The sequence below is a fragment of the Rana temporaria genome, chromosome 1, assembly GCF_905171775.1.
Source record: "Rana temporaria chromosome 1, aRanTem1.1, whole genome shotgun sequence".
In the NCBI taxonomy this organism is placed as follows: domain Eukaryota; kingdom Metazoa; phylum Chordata; class Amphibia; order Anura; family Ranidae; genus Rana; species Rana temporaria.
Window position 1 is genome coordinate 450,703,865 of NC_053489.1, and position 21,354 is coordinate 450,725,218.

The 21,354-nt window shown below is 49.3% G+C and overlaps 1 protein-coding gene across 1 annotated transcript in view; it reads right to left on the bottom strand.

Moving 5' to 3' along the window:
- The window catches only part of SDAD1 (SDA1 domain containing 1), a 62,048-nt gene that overhangs the window by 29,845 nt on the left and 10,849 nt on the right, over positions 1 to 21,354 (bottom strand). The window contains exons 4-9 of the mRNA XM_040327616.1: positions 19,311 to 19,421; positions 16,984 to 17,055; positions 16,805 to 16,905; positions 14,344 to 14,401; positions 7,457 to 7,528; positions 7,250 to 7,351 (exon numbers count right to left, since the gene is read on the bottom strand). Of these exons, the coding sequence (XP_040183550.1) occupies positions 7,250 to 7,351; positions 7,457 to 7,528; positions 14,344 to 14,401; positions 16,805 to 16,905; positions 16,984 to 17,055; positions 19,311 to 19,421 (516 nt within the window). The remainder of the gene's footprint in view (positions 1 to 7,249; positions 7,352 to 7,456; positions 7,529 to 14,343; positions 14,402 to 16,804; positions 16,906 to 16,983; positions 17,056 to 19,310; positions 19,422 to 21,354) is intronic.

Consider the following 21,354-nt stretch of genomic DNA (forward strand, 5'->3'; position numbering starts at 1 on the left):
GGGTACTTGTACTCGGGGAAATGCTCTGATGCTTCACGCGATACCTGGGCAGTCAGGGTGATCGGTTGCGGCAGGGGAGTTACAAGCACTGATCTGCCCCCTTTTCAGCTGCTTTAGTTAAAGTTCTACAGCGATGATCAGTGCTTGTAACTTTCCCCAAAGCCGCACCGATCACCGCCGACTGTCCCCGTACTGCCCCCCTCCGTCCTCAGTGCTGTCTCGTTCTGTGCTGCTCTCCCCCCGCACTGTTAAAAAAATAAAATAAAATACTGCCACTGTCACATGACATTAAATCGGAGGTTCTGCGGTATATCGTTATTTTTTTTGATCAGTGCATTGATTGTTTTTATGTTTAGCAACTTGGTACTCGCGTGTTTGAGATTTATAATCATCCCCAGTCTGAATTGGCCAAAAATGTAAACTTAGAAAAATCGCTGCTGGAATTTGCCATTTTGCTTGTGGGCATTGTGAAGCTCACAAGCAAATACTTCCGGGAAGCAGTGAATGCTTGTCACGTGACCTGCTTGATGAGTCATGTGACGAGTGAAATCCCGTGAGATTACGACGGTCAGCGTTGTAAACTGTCTCCTGGGATGCATGACACTGTGCTCCCAGGAGACATTGCGGACAACTCCCAGCAAACACTGGGGAAGAGAAAACACGCGCCCACTCCCGCGGGAGGGATACCAGGAAGTGTCTGCGAATACTCCAGATTTACAGTAATTAAACACAATAATAAAAAAAAAAATAGCCAAATGTATATACTGCACTGATCTGGATGAGCTAAAGTGTATATTTAGGGTGAACCTCCGCTTTAAAAAAAAAAAGTATCGGTATTGACGAGTACGTGAAAAAAAAAAAAAAGTATCGGTACTTGTACTCGGTCGCAAAAAAAGTGGTATCGGGACAACCCTAATAGTTTCCTTAAAACATGGTACTAAATTTACTTGTTCACCTGAATACTGCGATATTCTGGGCTCTCAATTATGAAATCATAAAATCAAACCCTCTAGACGCTAGTCTAGAGACACCAGGGACAAATTCTGTAATGCTAAAAAAAAAAAAAAAAAAGCCATTATGTATACAACACTATGATGCCACAACAAGTTACTAGAAATATACCTTCAAGGGGGCGTGGTCTGGAGCTGCATGTAGCAGGACGTGCAGAGTGAGAGCTCCGCCGGAGACCTATCCTTTTTGACCGATCCTGGGGGAATCTCATCCCCGTTACAACTTGCCTGCACTCCCCAGACGACCTACCTGCTGGTACACACCCATGTCCCCTCCTAAGAGATCCGGGGCCCTGGCCAAACTTGCTCACCTCCGCCAGGACGGGCACGACACGGACGGGGAAGATGGCGCCGACTCGCCACGTGCGGAGGAGTCCCAGACCTCGGGAGACACAGCCAGAGTCCTGGAGGCAATTGCCCTGTGTCAAACGACCCTCACGTCCAGAATTGAGGAGGTGAAGATCGATGTCTCCCTGATCCGTCAAGACATCCAAAAGCTCCGTGACCGGGTGTCTGAAACAGAGCGTCGGGTCGACCAGGTGGAGGAAGGCCTGCACCCCCTCCAGGTCACTACGGAACAGCTACAATATCAGCTCAATGCCGTCTTGTCCAAGCAAGACGATATGGAGAACCGTCTTAGGAGGTGCAATCTCCGCTTTGTGGGCATCCCTGAACGATCGGAGGGTGCCGATCCCCCTACATTCCTCGAGAACCTTCTGGTCGGGACCTTTGGACGTGAGGCCTTCTCCTCGACATTCGTCGTGGAGCGAGCCCACCGCCTTGCCGCAAAGCCTCCTCCGGCCGGAGCCCCGCCGCGGACCTTCATCGCAAAATTCCTAAACTATCGCGACCGAGATGCGATCCTCCGGCTCACCCGCGAGAAGGGCAACATTCCCATTGGCAACGTGCAGGTGGCGGTGTATCCGGACTTCTCAGCCGAGGTCCAGAAAAAGAGAGCACGCTTCATCGAGGCCAAGCGACAACTCCGCATCCGACACCTTCCCTATGCGATGCTTTTTCCCGCGAGGCTTCGCGTGGTATGCGAGGGCAAGGTCCAGTTCTTTGAAGACCCTCAGGCAGTCCTGACCTGGCTCGACCAGCATGGAGCCCCCGGTTGGGCTCAGGCCTAGCACCCGCCTCCCTTGTTAGCCTCCGTCGCACAGCAACGGTCGACCCCGTCCCCTGGCTATCCTGCATCCCAGGCACACCCCCGGAACCGTAAGTTATCTGTTATGGCACCAGGGTCCCCGTTGATTCCCACCTTGCACAAACAGTCGGGGGGGCCTCGTCTCACCCCCTACCCGCGGAACTGAGGAATGTCCATCTCTCCCTTCCCCCTTCCCCCCTCCCCTTGCTTATTTTCCCGGCTGTTTTCCCTCATCTCTAACAGGCATCGTGACTTGAACCGCAGACCCCGGCCGGGGTCCCCGCCATTTTGTTGACAATACCCGCTGACTCGTCATCTCAGCGGTCCTTTCTCCCATGGACATCCTCCGCCTCTATGGCCCCCTGCAGAACCGTGAGTTGTCCCTGGTGCAAGGTTACCCCCTTTGTATATATATCCTCCGTTGTGTCAGGGTGGAAGTTGCACCACGGGCCTGGGGCTGTCTGATACTGTTGGTTCCCCTCTTAGTGTTTGATGTTCCCCCCCCTTTTTTGCTTTTACTGGTCTCTGGCGGCTCACCTGTACCTACAACCAGAGTTGCTGGGTTTCATCAACCCCCCCTGCTTAACTGTGTGCTTTTCAGCTTGGTCGCCCCCCCCGGCCCCACCAACGACATGGCTTCCCCGCTATGTGTACACACTGTAACCCACTTCAGGTTTCCCTGGCCAGCCTCTGCCCACCCATGTTTGGTGATCGGCAGTGTGATGGAGCTGCACCGCTGGTCCAGTGTTTATGCAGACTGTTCAGCTTCGGCTCTTATGTATATATGTTTTATTGTTTTTATTATTTTCTTTGCTTCATTTGACTTCATTCTGACATGTCTCCTATGCCCAGGCCTTCCACGTGCTCACCCGGCACTGGGAACAGCCTGGCTCCTCCATGATATGATACACTATGTGCTGCATTCGTTTAGAGGTTTCTATGATACTGTGCTGCCCCCTGGGTGTCCGACTGCTCATTATGCTCCCCCCTGCTTGCTATGGCTTCTCTTAAGATTCTAACGTGGAATGTTCGGGGACTTGGAGGTAAGGTGAAGCGAACTGCTGTCCTTTCCCATCTTAAAACCCTCCGACCTGATGTGTCCATCTTGGTCGAGACCCACCTAGCAGGCCAGACACAGCTATGCCTTAAGAGGCCCTGGGTTGGCTGGCTTTACCAAGCTCCATACACTTCCAACTCCCGGGGGATTGCTATCCTCGTAGCTAAGTCGGTGCAGTTTTGCCTACATTCCTTGCAGTCGGACCCCCAGGGCAGATCATTGTTTTTGCATGCAACTGTGGGAGGCCTTGAGCTTCTTCTCCTTGCCTTCTACATCCCTCCCCCATTCCAATTCACTATGCTTCAGGAGGGGGTGGCCTACATGGCCCGTTACCCCACGGTGCCGGCCATTTGGGCCGGCGATTTCAACATGGTGATCTCCCCGTCCCTAGACAGACTGAGCCCTACTGCTCCTCTCCTCCCAGCCCCTGACACTACTAGATTCGGGAAATTCCTTGCAGACTTCACCCTTACGGATACATGGCGCCACATGCACAAGACGCACACGCACTTTTCTTGTTTCACCCCCTCGCGCTCCGCCATGTCCCGTATCGACCTCATTCTTTCTACCCCCCCTATCCTCCCCCTCCTCCTCGAGGCAGAAATTGGCACTAGGGTCCTCTCTGACCACTCCCCATGCTGGATCAAGATTCGGCTCCCAGCCCCCCCCACCGCACGAATCTGGAAGCTAAACCCGTTCTGGCTTACTGTCTTACCCGACTTGGACTCGTTCCGACTCGAGTGGGACCATTTTTTCCACACAAATGCAAACTCCGCCTCCTTTGGTTCCGTTTGGGAAGCCTTTAAATCGCATGCCCGCCTGATACTATCTACGCGCATTAACAGACACAAAGCTACCTCCAAGGCGCTGCTCCGCCAGGCGGAGGAGCACCTTGATGCCCTAGAACATGACTTCCGGAGTGACCCCTCAGCGGCTAACGCCGCCCGTGTTCGGGTGCAAACTAGACTTACGGACCAGCTCCACTCTGAAAAAGCTAAGCAAGGCATCTTTTTCTGTAAGCAGCGTGTCTACGAATTTGGAGAGCGCGCTGGTAAGCTCCTTGCATACCTAGCCCATTTAGAATACAGACCCCCGGTGGTGGTCACACTCCAGTTGGCCTCTGGGTCCAGGGTAACTGACCCTGACCAGGTGGCCACGGAGTTCCGATCCTTCTACTCCGAACTGTACTCATCTACAGCACACCGCACTCGTGATGAGCTGTTGACCTTCCTTAACAGTATTACCTTCCCCAAGCTCTCACCCTCCCAGATAGCCCAACTCGAGGCCCCAGTTACCGAGAAATGCATCACGGAGGCCCTGTCGGCGCTTCCCACGTCCAAAACGCCCGGTTCCGACGGCCTGCCCCTTGAATTTTATACACAATACAGCGAGACCCTCGTCCCACGGCTTTGTCAGTTGTACAATCACATATTCGACACGGGCTCCCTCCCACCGTCCATGAGCGAGGCACTGATCGTCCTCATACCCAAACCGGGTAAAGACCCTCTATTCCCTGAATCCTATAGACCCATCTCCCTCCTTCAGCTCGATATCAAAATTCTAGCCAAAATCCTAGCCCTGCGTCTCAACAAAGTTATCCTCAGCCTCGTGCACCCAGATCAATCCGGGTTTATGCCAGGCAAAAACACGGCCTTCAATCTCAGGCGGTTACACATGAACCTCCAGGCGCACCACTCGGACATTGGGTCCAGGGTGGTCGTCAGTTTGGACGCGGCCAAAGCTTTCGACTCTGTCGAATGGGCATACCTGTGGGAATGCCTGAATAATTTCGGGTTCGGCCCCAATTTCGTCAAGTGGCTCCAACTCCTCTACCACTCTCCCTCAGCGCGAATCCAGGTCAACGGCCGAACCTCAGCCCCCTTCTCTCTCTCCCGCGGCACGCGTGCCCTATTTCTCCCCTGCTGTATGCATTGGCCGTAGAACCCCTTGCTATTGCCCTCAGAGCCCACACTGACATCAAGGGCCTCCGCTGTGGTCGGCTGACCGAGGTCGTCAGCCTCTATGCGGACGACATGCTCTTGTACCTCGCTGACGCGGGGCCCTCGCTTCGGACAGCCCTCCGGGTTATCACGGAGTTCGGCTTGTACTCCGGACTCCGGATAAACTGGTCCAAATCCCAAATCCTTCCCCTGGACCTCGGTGCTCCCACCGCCGACCAGGCCTCCCTCCCCCTGATTAGAGCTAGCACTATCAAATATCTAGGTGTCACGATCTCCAGGTCCCTCTCTGACTATATCACCCTTAATGTTGAACCCCTATTTACTCTGCTCAAACTCAAAACACAAATCTGGTCCCGTCTCCCACTTGGGGTGACGGGCCGCATCAACCTCATTAAGATGATCCTTCTCCCCAAACTGCTCTACGTTTTCTGGCAAGCCCCACTGTATCTCCCACCACGCATCTTTAAGGCCATGGAAGCTATTCTCAACTCCTTCATCTGGGGCTCCTCCCGTCACAAACTGTCCTGGCAGGTCCTGAAGTGTCCTACTGAACTAGGCGGAGCTGCGCTCCCAGACCTACTTCTCTACTACCTAGCTTCCCAGCTCTCGCATTTCTTTCATATCAATCGGTCCGACAGGAACCGCTACTCCACTCTGGTCTGTTCTCATGCCTCGGGCCCCCTGTTTCATCCCTTCCAACTCCTATTCCGCGCCCCCCGTGCCCTCCCCCCTCGCTCGGACACAGCCGGACATATGCTCTTCCATCACTGCAAGGTCTGGCAGCTGGCTCTGCGCATCGGTGCAGCTCCCTCCCCTCACTCCCACACTCCTCTCTGGGACAATCCCCTTTTACCTGAGCTTGCCTCCATCCCCGACCGCGGCCTGTGGATTAACAGGGGAGTTGTCTACCTGTCACAGGCGGTGACTCGGGGTTCGGTCAGGTCGTTTCAGTCCCTCAAAACTAAATTTACATTACCCAATTACATGCTCTTTCGTTACCTCCAACTTCGACACGCACTCAATACACAGTTTGAAGGCCCCATACCGGCCCTCGAGATTCCCCTCCCTGTGGATATAGTATCGGGATCGGACGGCCGAAAACTAATTTTCCAACTATATACATACCTCCTTCAGCCGGCCGCGGCCGCTATGGCCCTCCGCCTGAAAGCACGGTGGGAACCTGACCTGGGCACGCTGACCGACGAGAATTGGGGTGAGGCCCTTACTAACTGCAGGACAGTCTCCCCCAAGCTCTCTGACCGCCTCACTCACCTATTTATTCTCCACAGATCATACTTGACCCCACATCGCCTCTCTAAATTCCGACGAGACCATGACCCTAACTGCCCCAGCTGCGGCCACCCCGACGCGTCCTTCTTTCATCTGCTCTGGACCTGTCCGCCCATACAGGGATACTGGACCCAGGTGGTCCGATTCCTCCACGACCGCATGGGCTCCCCCGTATCGCTCTGCCCACGTCAATGTGTGCTGGGGCTCCTCTCGCTCCCCGAAAGCCGAAAATACCTTAACACATTTCTGCAGGAAACATTATTCCTCGCTAGGATGCAGATTGCTAGGAAATGGATGAGAGGGGCACCACCCACCCTACAACAGTGGATTAGAGCTGTCAACATCACCCTCCCCTACAAAAAAATAATGTACTCCCGTCGAGGATGCCCAAAAAAGTATAACAAGATTTGGGACAAGTGGCTAGAAGAACCTTCCACCTGGTCCTCTGGGAATTAGACGCTATCCCCACTCGCTACCTATTCTCCCCCACCCTCTCCTCCCCAACCCCCCACCTCCCTTGGCCCCCTCCTGATGGCAGTGACTTCCCCCTGTCTGTGTGCCCGGCGCCACCGCGCTCTAGCCGTGTTGTGTCTCCCCCTCCTACCTGAAACCATTTACTCCTCATGTCACCCTACCTCAAGGTGTATCAACTATGCATATCCCTATGTATGTCAAATGAATGATATCTGCACTTGTAGTGCATGTTGCACTTCTGACCCGATTGTTTACATACTTTTATTCTATGCTCAATAAAAGTCGTTTTGATTTAAAAAAAGAAATATACCTTCAAGACTTTCATGGCCTTATCAAGCTTCTTCTTGCTCTTAGTATTCTTTTTACTAGTGGCATATCGCACCATCAGATCTCTAGCAGTGGGGCCATCATCCTTAAATGAAAAAGGAAATCCTGAAATAACTCAACAAAACTCATTTTAGCTGCCAAAATATTCCTTACATATAAATGCAGCACATTCACATGAACATTAACTCACCTCTGACTCAGAATCACTGTCTTTATTTTCCTCATCCTTTCCTAGGAAGAACTGCAATGCAGCAACTAATATCTAGTAAGAAAGAAAGTCAATGAAAACATTTGTATACTAAGCACACCTAATCGTACATACAAAATATATAGTGAAAACTTCAATATTCATTTGTCATAATGTATGTCTGGGCAAAAAAATATAGTTACCTGCAATACAGCACATACACAATTTAAAGGGGTTGTAAAGGTTTGTTTTTTATTTTCTAAATGGGTTCCTTTAAGCTAATGCATTGTTGGTTCACTTACCTTTTCCTTCCATTTCCCTTCTAAATGATTTTTTTCTTAGTCTGAATTTCTCACTTCCTGTTTCTCCGCAGTAAGCTTGCCACCATCACCCGAGCGGTGGTTAGTGAGCCAGAACAGCTTACTGAGGAGGAACAGGAAGTGAGAAATTCAGACAAAGAAAAAAAAAACATTTAGAAGGGAAATGGAAGGAAAAGGTAAGTGAACCAACAATGCACTAGCTTAAAGGAACCTATTTCGAAAATAAAAAACAAACCTTTACAACCCCTTTAAGACCAGGCCTTATCTGGCACTTTGTTTACATGTAACAACTCCAAAACATTTAATATTTTTGAAAACAGAGACTCTAGAGAATAAATTGGTGGGTGTTGCGATTTTTTTTGTCACATGGTATTTGCACAGCGGCTTTTCAAATACACCTTTTTGGGGGAAAAAAAATTTGATTTTTGTACTCACCGTAAAATCCATTTCTCTAAGTTCATGGACGCACACAGCAGCCTTTGACCTTAGGGTTATATCCGCTTCCTTCCAGGAGAATTAGGCAGAAATACAGCACTTAAAGTGTTAACAACTTTTCTTCAGTGCAGCTCCTCCCAGGGGGCGTGGTTCCCTGGGTATAACCCACACCCTGCTCTAGCAGCTTCAGTTCGTAACAAGCAGTACAAACACAGGAGGGGTGGGTGCAGTGTCCGTCCATGAACTTAGAGAAATGGATTTTACGGCGAGTACAAAAATCCCATTTTCTCTTCCGTTCATGGACGGCAGCCTTTAACCTTAGGGACGTCCCCAAGCAGTGTCAAAACATTTTGAGGGGTGGGAAAACAGCAAACCAACCTTCACCCCAAACAAAACCGGAGTTACTCAACAGAGGAACTCCAACCTTAAACTGCCGCCTGTAACACCCTGCGGCCGAAGGAGGCATCAGAAGATGCACTCACATCCACCTTGTAAAACTTTGAAAAAGTGTGGACCGACGACCAGGTTGCTGCCTTACACACCTGCAACACAGAGGCTTGATGTCGGAAAGCCCAAGAGGCACAGATCGCCCTGGTTGAATGCGCCGTGACCCGAAAAGGAGGCGCCTGCCCCTTCAGGGCATAGGCCTGAAGCACAACCTGTCGGATCCACCTAGAAATGGTGGCCGATGAGACTGCCAGGCCCTTTCTAGGACCAGTCACCGACACGAACAGTGAGTCCGACTTCCGGAGCCATCGCTGATAAGTACACTTGAAGGGCCCGAACCACATCCAGGGAATGTAAAGTGGCCTCCTTCGGGTTCTTCGGCTGAGGACATAAGGATGGAAGAACAATGTCCTCATTAATGTGAAAAGCCGAAACGACCTTTGGGAGAAAAGAAGGCTGCGGACGCAGCACCACCTTATCCTTATGGATGACGAAGTAGGGGGCCAAGGCCGCCAGTTCAGACACCCGTCTGATCGTGGTAATTTCTACCAGAAAAAACACCTTCTGTGACAGAGTCAACAAGGGGATCTTCCGAATGTTCTCAAAGGGAGCTTGTTAAAGCACCGAGAGGACCAAATTCAAGTCCCATGGGGGTAGTGGAGGGCGCACCGGAGGGGCCACATGCCGGACCCCCTGTACAAACGTGCGTACCAAGGGTCGCTGAAAATAAACAGCCAGAGCAGAAATCTGACTCTTGACCATACTTAAGGCGAGAGCCTGTTCCACTCCCCGTAACAGCAGAATCCGGGACACCACGTATGTACGGGGGTGCCACTTCATCTCCTCACACAGAGATGTAGGCCTTCCACGTACGATGGTAAATTCTCCTAGAAGTAGACTTTTGTGCACGCAGCATGGTAGAAACCACCAAGCCCGATAGGCCCCAGTCCGGTCCTTCAACACCTGGCTTTCAACAGCCACGCCGTTAAAGCCAGCGACCGTAAAGCAGGATGGAGGATCGGACCCTGCGACAGAAGATCTTCTCTCAGGGGTAGACGCCAGGGGATGTCTGCCACCAGACGCACCAGGTCCGCGTACCAGGAGCGGCGCGGCCAATCTGGGGCGATCAGGATTGTTGGATTCCCTTCGGCTTTCACTCTGCGCAGCAGACGAGGAAGAAGTTTCAGAGGAGGGAAAGCGTAGATTAGGCGATAGTGACCCCAAGGTGCTACCAACGCGTCTGACGCGTCCGCCCACGGGTCCTTCGACCTGGCCACGAACCGTGGCACCTTCCGATTGAGACAGGACGCTTGGAGGTCCACGTCCGGAGTGCCCCACTTTTGGCACAGACTCAGAAACACCTCCGGGTGGAGAGACCACACTCCTTGGTCTAGTGTTGTGCGACTTAGGAAGTTGGCTTGCCAATTCTATAATCCCGGAATGTACACGGCCGATAGAGCCGGAATGGACCTTTCGGCCCACCGAAGGGTGTGAGTGACCTCCGTCGCTGCAGCTGAGCTCCTTGTGCCTCCCTGATGATTGACGTACGCCACGGCCGTGGTGTTGTCAGACTGGATCCTGACCGTTTGGCCTTGCAGATCCAGGGACCACCTGGCAAGGCACAACTTGATTGCTCAGAGCTCCAGAATATTGATCGGTAGGCGGGACTCCCGAGTCCAGCGCCCCTGGGCTGACTGGGTGCCCCAAACGCCCCCCCAACTGGAGAGGCTGGCATCCGTCGTTACCACTGTCCAGTGGCACGGTAGAAAAGACTTCCTGGTCCGAAGCACCGGAGACGTCAGCCACCACACCAGGGAAGACTTGACCAGATGGCTCAACTGAATCTGGTAATCCAGAGAAGACGGGAGCTTGTCCCAACGTGACAAAATTTCCTTCTGTAGCTCCCTGGTGTGGATTTGGGCATACGGGACCACCTCGAAAGAGGCCACCATCAGACCCAGAACTTTCATGCAGAATCGAAGAGACGACCACTTCTGGGTCGACAAGTGCTTTACTGCAGATTGCAGGGTCTTCAGTTTCTCCGTTGGGAGGAAAACTCTCGCCTCCGCGGAATCCAGGACTAGTCCCAGGTATTCCAGTCTCTGGGACGGAACTAACACTGACTTCTGGATATTCAGAAGCCAGCCGAACTCTTGGAGAGTCCGACACGTGATAGACACGTCCTCTTCTAATTCTGAGCCTGAGGAAGCTCGCAGGAGAAGGTCGTCCAGATATCCCACAATAGCGATTCCTCGCTGCCTCAGCAGGGCTAGTATCGGGGCGAGCACCTTGGTGAAAACCCGCGGTGCCGAGGCCAAGCCGAACGGGAGGGCCACAAATTGAAAGTGGTCCTCCCCGATCGCAAAGAGCAGAAATCTGATGCTTTATGCATATGGGAACATGTAGGTACGCGTCCATGATATCCAAGGACGCCAGAAAGTCCCCCTGATTGAGTGCCGCTATCACCGAGCGAATCGACTCCATCCTGAATTTTTGCACTTTGACAAAACAATTGAGGGCCTTGAGGTCCAGGATTGGACAGGCCCCTTCCTTCTTGGGGACCACGAACAGATTGGAATAAATCCCCTGAAACCGTTCCTGCGAGGGAACTGGCACAATCACTCCCCTGTCCAGTAGATCCTGGACAGCCCCTGCCAGCGATCCGGAGGAAGCTGGAGGTTGGAAGGAAAGAATCTGTTTGGTGGACAAGAGAGAAACTCTATCTTGTACCCCGAGGAAACTACTTCGCAAACCCAACGGTCGGAAAGAAGAGACCTCCACAGAGCCGCGAATTCGTGAAGCCGGCCCCCCACCCGAGACACAGGCGGGAGCAGACCTTCATGCGGAAGCAGGCTTGTCTGCAGGCTTGTTGGACTTGCGGTACCAGGTGCGCTTCTGCCCCACAGCGGGGGGCCTTAGCACCTTGCATACTTTTTCCCGCCGTGCTGGGCGCATGAAAAAAACACCGGGGAGCAGTAAAGGAGGGCCCTTGCTTACGGCGAGGCTACTTGCCCTTCCCAGACTGTGGGAGCAACGTGCTCTTACCACCTGTGGCATCCTTAATAATGTCATCCAGGGATGCCCCAAAAAGCTGCTCACCCTTAAAGGGCAAATCCACCAAGGCCTTTTTTGTGGACTGGTGCGCAGACCAGCATTTCAGCCACACAAGGCGGCGCAATACCACCGCATAGGCGGAAGCCCTGGAAAGCAAGGGGAGCGTATCCAGGACCGACTCACAGACGAACTTCAGACCCTGAACCAATTGTTCAGCCAGGTCCTTGCAGGTCTCGGAAGCATCCTGCGCCTCCAGCTCCTGCAGCAGAAGCTTTGCCCTTTCGGTCAGAGTCTGTGACACCAGAGTCCCCGCCAAAACCGGCCTCACAGCCGAACCCACTACAGTGAAGAGGGAGCGGGCCACAGCCTCCACTTTGCTCAATCTGGACACGGGAGGGTCCACAGACGGAGGAGAGACCCACTTTTTCAAAAAGTCGTCCTCAAAAGGGATCCCAGTTCAGGCTCCATAATGCCCCACCGCTGTGTCACCCTGAACTGCAAGGCAGAACAACCCACCGGTCACCTCCTGGCTGCTACAAAAGAGGTAGAGGCCCCCAGGGAACTCACCACCCCACCCGGTGCAGCGTGAGCTGAGAAAGATCTGAGGTGTGCACTAAAACTGGTTGCACTGCGTCTGTCACCTCAGGGAGATTTGCGGTCTTTTTGCAGCGCTAAAACGACCGCACAAGGCCAATAGAAATCCAAGATGGCCGCCGTATGAGAAAAAAAAACACCATAGGACTACAGGAAAATGGCCGCCGAGCCATATAAACCGCGACCACGGCAAAATGGCGGCCGTTGCGCAGTTTAAAATACCCATAGTTACAGCACCCAGCGCAGCACACAGTACACACAGCGCAGCACACAAAAACCTGTATGTAAAAACACACACAGCCCCCGCTATACACACAGGTCCTGTGGTAAAAAAGACACCAGAAGGCCCCCCCTCACAGCCGCTACCCAAATGGGGAAGGAGGGAGAGGGGAAAGCAGGGTGAACCCTCAGTCGACCTCCCAGGGGAAAATTCCAGCCATGCCACTTTACCTGAGCAAGGGGCCACTACTTACCCGTCCTGCGACCACCGGCTGGAGGTGTCCCAGACAGAACCAACGTCCACTAACGGCATGGCTGTCGGCCAGACACACTGTGACAAATCCATAGAGACCGGTCATATGTGTGCCCTAGAACATGAAGTTCCCCCGGCCGCCCCTGGAGCAATGGGGCCTGTCGTGGACGACCCAGAGCTGAGGGCCGGCACACGCTCGATGACCGAACATGGGGGGACTACTAGAGTCAAGACCCAGCCTGTCACCCAGTCGGCAGTTGATAGAAGAATCTCAGGATCCAAAAATGCAGGAACAAAACAATAAAAAATAAAAAAATCTCCAGAGTACAGGGACTCCAGAGTGCCTGTCCTCTCCTGACGTTAGGCAGAGAAAAACTGAGGCTGCTAGAGCAGGGTGTGGGTTATACCCAGGGAACCACGCCCCCTGGGAGGAGCTGCACTGAAGAAAAGTTAACACTTTAAGTGCTGAATTTCTGCCTAACTCTCCTGGAAGGAAGCGGATATAACCTTAAGGTCAAAGGCTGCTGTGTCCGTCCATGAACAGAAGAGAAATACACTTTTTACAATTTTATTGCACAAAAACACTACATAACCCAATATAACTACGCAAATTTTACTATACAAAAGCGATGCTTTAAAAGCCTTTACAGGTTGCCACTTTAGACTTACACAGGTGTTCTGGTGCTAGAATTACTGGCCACGATCTGACGTTTGTGTCGATACCTCACATGCGTGGCCAGATCGTAATTTGCCTGCGTGCAGGGGTGGACACGCACATTTGCCTTAGCGCCCAAGCACTTAATTATTTTGTTTTGTGACAGCAATAGGCATGTACGCTTTATGGAGAGATCCCTCCTCTGCCTTCAAAAGCATTTGATCTCACCAAGATCGGTGTGACCAAATGCTAGTGTTGGCTGGTCGATCAGGTGGGACAAAACAGCCTGATACTGCCGCAGAAGGGGGGGGGGCCCTGTGTGTGTGTCCCCCCCCCCCTTTAAAAGTAATTCAGCAGCTAGGCAGCTGCTAGGATTGCTTTTACAAGAGAGCCAACCATCAGCTCTTAAACACAGTACGGGGATGATCCCGTTATAACCACTTGAAGTTCAGCGACGTACTGGAAGGTTGCTGGTGTTCAAGTGGTTAAAACCCACTAAAATTGCAGAGACATTTCTGTTGGTCCTGCCAGAGACCCTACCTTCTTGTAGTGAGCGTACAATGCTGTTTTTGCTGCACTGAAATCCTAAACAGTGTTGTCTGCCCACCTGAGGTCTCAATGCTGGATTTTCACCTCCCCTTTATTTTATGGTAATCAGGAGGGATGGAAGGTTAGTATTCAGCAGCGCAGTACTCAGACAGGGCTGGTAACACCAACACAAGGTTATTACTTGTTTGTCTACAACTGCCTTGAAAATAAAGACAGTTATTAAACTACAACTTTCACAAATACTTTGTGCAACGTATTTAGCTATGGCAGAAAGCACACCTTGTAACCAAAATCTAATTGCACTGTAATATTATGATATATAGGCTTTCACTAAGATGCAAATGTGTAATTACTGTTTACCTACCTTGGCGACTTTAGAAAAGCATGCAGTAGTAATCACATTGACAGTTTTGGCATCATTCCTATGAAAAATGACAAGTATCCATTTTAACAAACCAAAAATGTGCATGTTAATCTCTTATATAGACTCCCAAATGAAAAATTCCAGCCATATATAGCAGCCCACAAAACTGCTGTAGGGTCCACTGGGCCTCGCTGCATCAGTGATCAGAAGCAAAAGCTGACAAATAAGAACAGATAATAAGGTAGTGCAAAAAGTTTACATTGCTATTAAAGCAATTATTATATTGAAATTACTGATAAAAAAAATAAAAAAAAAGTTCTAGTTACATAGCCCTCATGCTGACCCTCTTCTTTCAATACTTCCTGTGACAATGACCTAAACAGTTTTGACTTCATCAGTTAGATTCCATATCTAAGACTGATACCCGATCCATTTATACCAGGACTGGCAAGCGTGAGGCTACATATACACCCGAGTATCGATTTACGGGCGTTTTTCGGGCATTTTTTTTACGCTTTTTACAAGCTTTTTTTTAAAGCAAAGTGTATTACAAGCGTTTTACAGCTTCAGGCCTATTGTTTAGACAATAGAAAGCACTAAAGTGGGAGGAGAGCAAGAAAAAAAAAAAAAAAAAAAAAGATGAGGTATTTTGCTTTAGGCTACAGAATACTCAGATGTGAACAGGGGCCATTGGAATTAGTGAGATTTGGCTTGTTGAGCGTTTTAAAGCTACAGGCTTCAAGTAGAAAATTGCTCAGGTGTGAACGGAGCCTTAAAGCAGACATACACCCTCCCCGCACTCACAATATAATGAGTCCATATATAAATATTTGTGTCCATTTTTTTACCTTCTACAGCAGGGGTCGGGAACCTATGGCTCGCGAGCCAGATGTGGCTCCTTTGATGGCTACATCTGGCTCTCGCCTCTCAATCCGCGGATCGCGTGGTTTGCCGATCCGTGGATTGAGCCCATAGGAAAGGCTGCGGCTTCAGCCTAGCTCCGGAGCGGCGGCCATCTTGGTACACCCGGCGGCCTAGGTGAGTTGCGCGCTGACGTCTCAACTGCTCGTGGTGGATCTGCCTGCTTGTGTAGTCACGGTAAGCAAGCAGACAATCGTAGGGGAGATGACATGGATATTACAGTGGGGGGAGCCGACGTGGATATTACAGTGGGGGGGAGCATAACAACGTTATTAAAAATAATTCAGAGACTTATTGTACTTTAAAAGTGTTGGTCTTACATAAAATGCACACATTTACTTGTATTTAGTTTTAAACATGTTGTATGGCTCTCACAAAATTAAATTTTAAAATATGTGGCATTCATGGCTCTCTCAGCCAAAAATTTTCCTGACCCCTGTCCTACAGAGTCATATGTATCAGTTGCAATGTGCCCGGCCACCGCACCATCATTTTCAAAACATATGTCATCAGTGGCTGGTGTCTTCGTACTACTTTCTTTGCTGTCCCACAAATGATGTCATGCCAGATTTGGTGTGTTGAGATCATGCACTGAATGAGATCTGGCACATGAGCCTTAGCTAATCTGGGGCAGCTTTTGAAATATATCAAGCCGTATGAGGTTACTTACAGGGCATGCTGCAGATCACACGAGATCTGACACGGTTTGCTACTCTTCAAGAACAGGCCGTCCCAGATTTCATATAGTGCATGTACGAGATTAGGCCAGAATTCCCTGAAACACTAGTGACATGGCCTTCCCAGGAGGCACCTGTGAGGTACCTCAAGGAAACCAAGAAGAAAAAAAAAAATTATCAGTTTTTAAAAAAAAGTATCGATTTTCAAAATAACTTTTTGAACGCTTCTAGATGGGCATGCAGTGCCGCCAGCACAGTTACATTTTGTGTTTGGGGGGGGGGGGGGGGGGGGTAAAGGCCTGCTTTTAGATGAAGAAAAGGTGAGCACTGTAATGATTTTATAGTGTACCAACATTTAAAGTTATATCCTGTAAATATACAGTTGAACCTCGGATTACGAGCATACTCCATTCCAGGAGAATGCTTGCAGTCCAAAGTACTTGCATATCAAAGCAAGTTTCCCCATAGAAGTCAATGAAAACTAAAATAATTCGTGCCACATTGACTTCAATGGCATGCAATACCGCGTGTGGCCAGGGGGGGGGGGGGGGGGCGCGTCGAGCCTCGGATACACCTGGAAACGCCCGAGGACAGCTCGGCTGAACTCGAAAAGGCTTGGGAACGGAGTATTTACAAGGTTTTTTAAACATTTTTGAACGGCTCCGCCCCCCCCAGGCCAAACGCGGTACTGCACACCGCTTCGGCTTGAAACCTGCTCGCAAACCGAGTTTTAAATACAGTGCTCGTGATGCAAAATGCTTGTTAACCGCGTTACTCGCAATCCGAGGTTCCACTGTATACTCAAAAATGAAAACAATTGTTTTTAACAATGTACAGAACAGTAGTTAAGGAATTGTACTTGCCAGATATTTCTCCTGTATAACTCAATCATGACATCCAATGACATTTTGGCCGCCATGGCACTGTTGTCTCTGAGCATTGTGTACATGAAGTTCTGTAGAGTCTAAATAATACAATAAATGGGGTTATCTCATTGCTCACAACAGCAGCACATGCTAGTCTATTGCACAAAAGTACTTACGCTGTTCACTTTGTTGTTTTTATGTTTTGCATTTATATTCTTGATGTCAGTCACAATGTGAGTATATAAAGTCTAAAAAAAACAAAAAAAACACAATAAAAAATTTGTATCATGCAGTAATATATTTGTATATGGTTTATTAAATAAATCTTTACTCATTTTTTATACTGCATTGAGGTGGTGATATGGTAAGCAATTAATGACCAATTTAGCCAAAATAACTTTAAAAAATACTAAATAAGTGCTGTCACACAATTATGCTAATCCATACATTACAGCTAGCTAAATAAAATAAATTTATTTAAGGAATCTGTAGCTCCAACTTCTTTATATTTTGAAGGCTCCAGCAGGAAGATAGAACCCCATAATTTATTTTCCTCACTCCTGCTACACGGAAACCAAACACCACACAACATTAAAAAAAAAAAAAAAAAAAAAATCTAAAAACACACACCAAAAAGATTTCATCACTACTAGGGTTGTCCCGATACCGATACTAGTATCGGTATCGGGACCGATACCGATACTAGTATCGGTATCGGGACCGATACCGAGCATTTGCGCGAGTACTTGTACAAATGCACCCGATGCTTCACCCGATACTTAAGATGAGAAGTCAGCGGGCGGAGAGCGGATCAGGGTGGAGAGCGTGGCTTGGCGTACAGCGCGGCGGGGATCAGAGTGGAGAGGGGAGGAGTACGCGACAGGGATCAGAGCGGAGAACAGAGCATTCTTCAGGCGGGCAAGTAAAGTGACATGACAAGCGTGTCTTCTGCTGTTTTTTTGCCTGGGTGTCCCTTTCTGGGGAAGGAAACAAGTGATGTCTCTCTCTTACCTAGGAATATGGTGGAAGGGGTGGCTCCGTGCATTTTCTCTGCTTAGGGTGCCATTTGGGAAGGCTTGTTTCTCTGCTTGAACCAACGCAGGATTTGAGCACTGGACATGGGACAGCTCAGAATTTTTGAGCAGATAAAACAAAGTATGTCCCGCTGTGTAAATCCCATTACCCTGGCAGGTATTTTGCTGGATGTGACTCGGTCTCCTGCCTGTTTGTTTCACTGCTGGGGGAGGGAGTTTTGATAAGCAGTGCACTAAGAACGGCCCAGGGGGAGGGGAGACCTGCCTTTCTTTGGTGAATAAGAACTAACCCCCCCTGGCCGCCAATGTAAGGGGCATTCTTCCCACTGGCCGCCAATGTATAGGGGCATTCTTCCCACTGGCCGCCAATGTATAGGGGCATTCTTCCCACTGGCCGCCAATGTATAGGGGCATTCTTCCCACTGGCCGCCAATGTATAGGGGCATTCTTCCCACTGGCCGCCAATGTAAGGGGCATTCTTCCCACTGGCCGCCAATGTAAGGGGCATTCTTCCCACTGGCCGCCAATGTAAGGGGCATTCTTCCCACTGGCCGCCAATGTAAGGGGCATTCTTCCCACTGGCCAGCCAATGTAAGGGGCATTCTTCCCACTGACCGCCCAATGTAAGGGGCATTCTTCCCACTGACCGCCAATGTAAGGGGCATTCTTCCCACTGACCGCCAATGTAAGGGGCATTCTTCCCACTGACCGCCAATGTAAGGGGCATTCTTCAAAAAAGTATCGGTATCGGCGAATACATGAAAAAAAAAGTATTGGTACTTGTACTCGGTCCTAAAAAAGTGGTATCGGGACAACCCTAATCACTACAGAGCTAAAAGAACAAATTGGTGGGCAAATCCTCCTTGAAGCGTGCACCTAAAACTAAAATATCAGTTTTCAATTGACTCAACATTTACAATAAGGGCCCATTCACACCATCTGTGTTGGGAAGGGCTGCCCACTGCAGTCCTATTGCAAAGGCAAGGCAGAATGCTTTTTTTACCAATGTCATCAGCTCACACCAGTGCATTTTGTTGGTATGCACTGAAGAAGAAAAAAATAGTACAGCACAGCAGGATGTGATGCAAGCTAATGCATTGCAATGCTGCTATGGTGCATTGAACTTAAAGGGATTGTAAAGGTAAAAAATGTTTTCCCTAAATAACTTCCCTCACCTCAGAGCAGTCCTCCTTCACTTACCTCATCCGTCAATTTTGCTTTTAAATGTCCTTATTTCTTCTGAGAAATCCTCACTTCCTGTTCTTCTGTCTGAAACTCACCACCGTAATGTGAGGCTCTCCCTGGTGTTAAGAAAGCCTCTTGAGGGGGGAGGGGGCGAGCAGGAGGGTCAGGATGCCCACTAACACACAGCTCCTTTCTCTATCTGCAAAGTAGTGTTTAACCTCACTAGCACACATTTTGGATACCAGGGAAAACTAAATTAAATCCCAAATTATAAATAGATTTACCTTCCTTAGAAGTTTATCGTGGCATCTGAAAAGCTCGAAGAAAAGCTCAAGAAGTACTGCTGGGCTTATTAAATCTTTGTTTCTTAGCATTATCAGAGCTTTGCAAAGAGTCTACAAAAAAAAAAAGCAATACATTTAGTGAATAATGTGTATTAATGCAGAACTCCAGAATTATAATCATTTCCCAGAAAAACGACCATCTCCTTCAGTAGATAAACTGCCACAGGCAATACTGGATTCTTGTATATGGAGAGTTATGTTTAACCACTTCAATACCAGGCATTTTCACCCCCTTCCTGCCCAGACCAATTTTTACTTTTCAGCACTGTCGCACTTTGAATGACAATTGCGCGGCCGTGCGACGTGGCTCCCAAACAAAATTAACGCCCTTTTTTTCCCCACAAATAGAGCTTTAGTTTGGTGGTATTTGATCACCTCTGCGGATTTTATTTTTTGCGCTATAAACAATAGAAGAGCGACAATTTTGGAAAAAACACAATATCTTTTACTTTTTATTTAATAAATATATCATAATTAAATTGCAGCCTCACTGTGCCCCAAATTGCAGCCTTGCCAGGGCGGAGGAAGCGAGAGGGTCGCCAGCAGGTCCGGATTTCCTTTCCCTGCCTCCCCAAGGCCAGGTTCCGCAATGCACCCTCTCCCCACCAACCGAACCCCCCCCCCCCAATCAACGAAGGATGGCAATTGGATGGCAGGGGCGGCACGGTTAGTTCAAATATGTTTTGTTTCTTTTTACGCTATAACTTTTTTTTTGTATAATTTTCTTATTTTTCTTATTCTTTACTTTAATTACTTTTTTATTTTATTTAATTATTATTTCTTATATTTTATCAATTTTTTTCACTTAAATTTATTGCTATCACACAGGAGAAAACAATTCCCTGTATGATAGCAATTGGAGGTGACAGGTTCTCTTTATTGACCCTGTTAGCTCCAAAAACAGGAGTCCTAGAACTCCTGTCACAGCCGAGAGGGGAAGAGCACAGCTCACCCCTCTCACTGTGTACATAGGCGACAGGAGACAGACTTGGCGGCCGGGGGGGGGGGGGGGGGGATGACGGATTCCCCAAGTATGTGGGGGAGGGGGGGAGAGAGGGGAGGACGGACAGCAGCGCACATTTTCTGCTAGAAAGCAACTCACCGCCCGTATGTTGAAACAGACTCAGCTCTGCTCACACACAGCCCCGCCTCCTCCTAACCCCACGCTGTGATAGACAGAACACATCCCAGCATTGGACCCGCCTTCTGTCTATCACAGCGCAGGGTTAGGAGGATGCGGGGCTGTGTGCGAGCAGAGCAGAGACAGTTTCAATGTGTTTTGCCGCTCTGCAATCCTGCGGCACGCTGCAGATCACGTGTGTGCCGATCCGAAGTCATTGATCCATGCGGATCACGGATCAATGACAATCCGTTGCACCACTAATGCCAGACCTGGGATACGCACTGCTTTAAAGTGGATGTAAACCCTCCATACAATACAAAAAAGGTACAGCGCTAAAATTTTTGAGTGATAATAACCAAATAAGTGAAAAATAGTGACAAATTCAAAAAAATGTGAATAGGATGATATAAAATAAACGTTTGAAACCAATATTATATCAATGTAAAAGTCCCAAGTAGTGAAGTGGTTAATAATTTTAAAAAAGAAGGGAGGTGCACTGAAAAAAAAAATCTTCTTCCACCAAAAAGGGACACCCAAGTAGTGAGATGTAGTCTCCTTACCGAATCCACTGACCGCTATATTAGCGGTCAGTAAGGCACATGGATTATTATAGTCTTCCCAATCAGACTTTCTCCGGCAGGTGAATGGAAAGGGCAGATCCTCAGCAACAGTCCCCAACACATGAAATAATATGGCTCATATATATTGGAAAAATGAACAAAAACACTCCATAGTGAAGTACTGCAAAGATGGCGGGTTTAATAAAGGTTGGGTTGCACTTACAGTTAAAGATGAATTAAAACGGCATGGGATAGACAAAGTGGCGTTTTGATCCGATCCAGCCCTGTCAGCTGGTCTCCG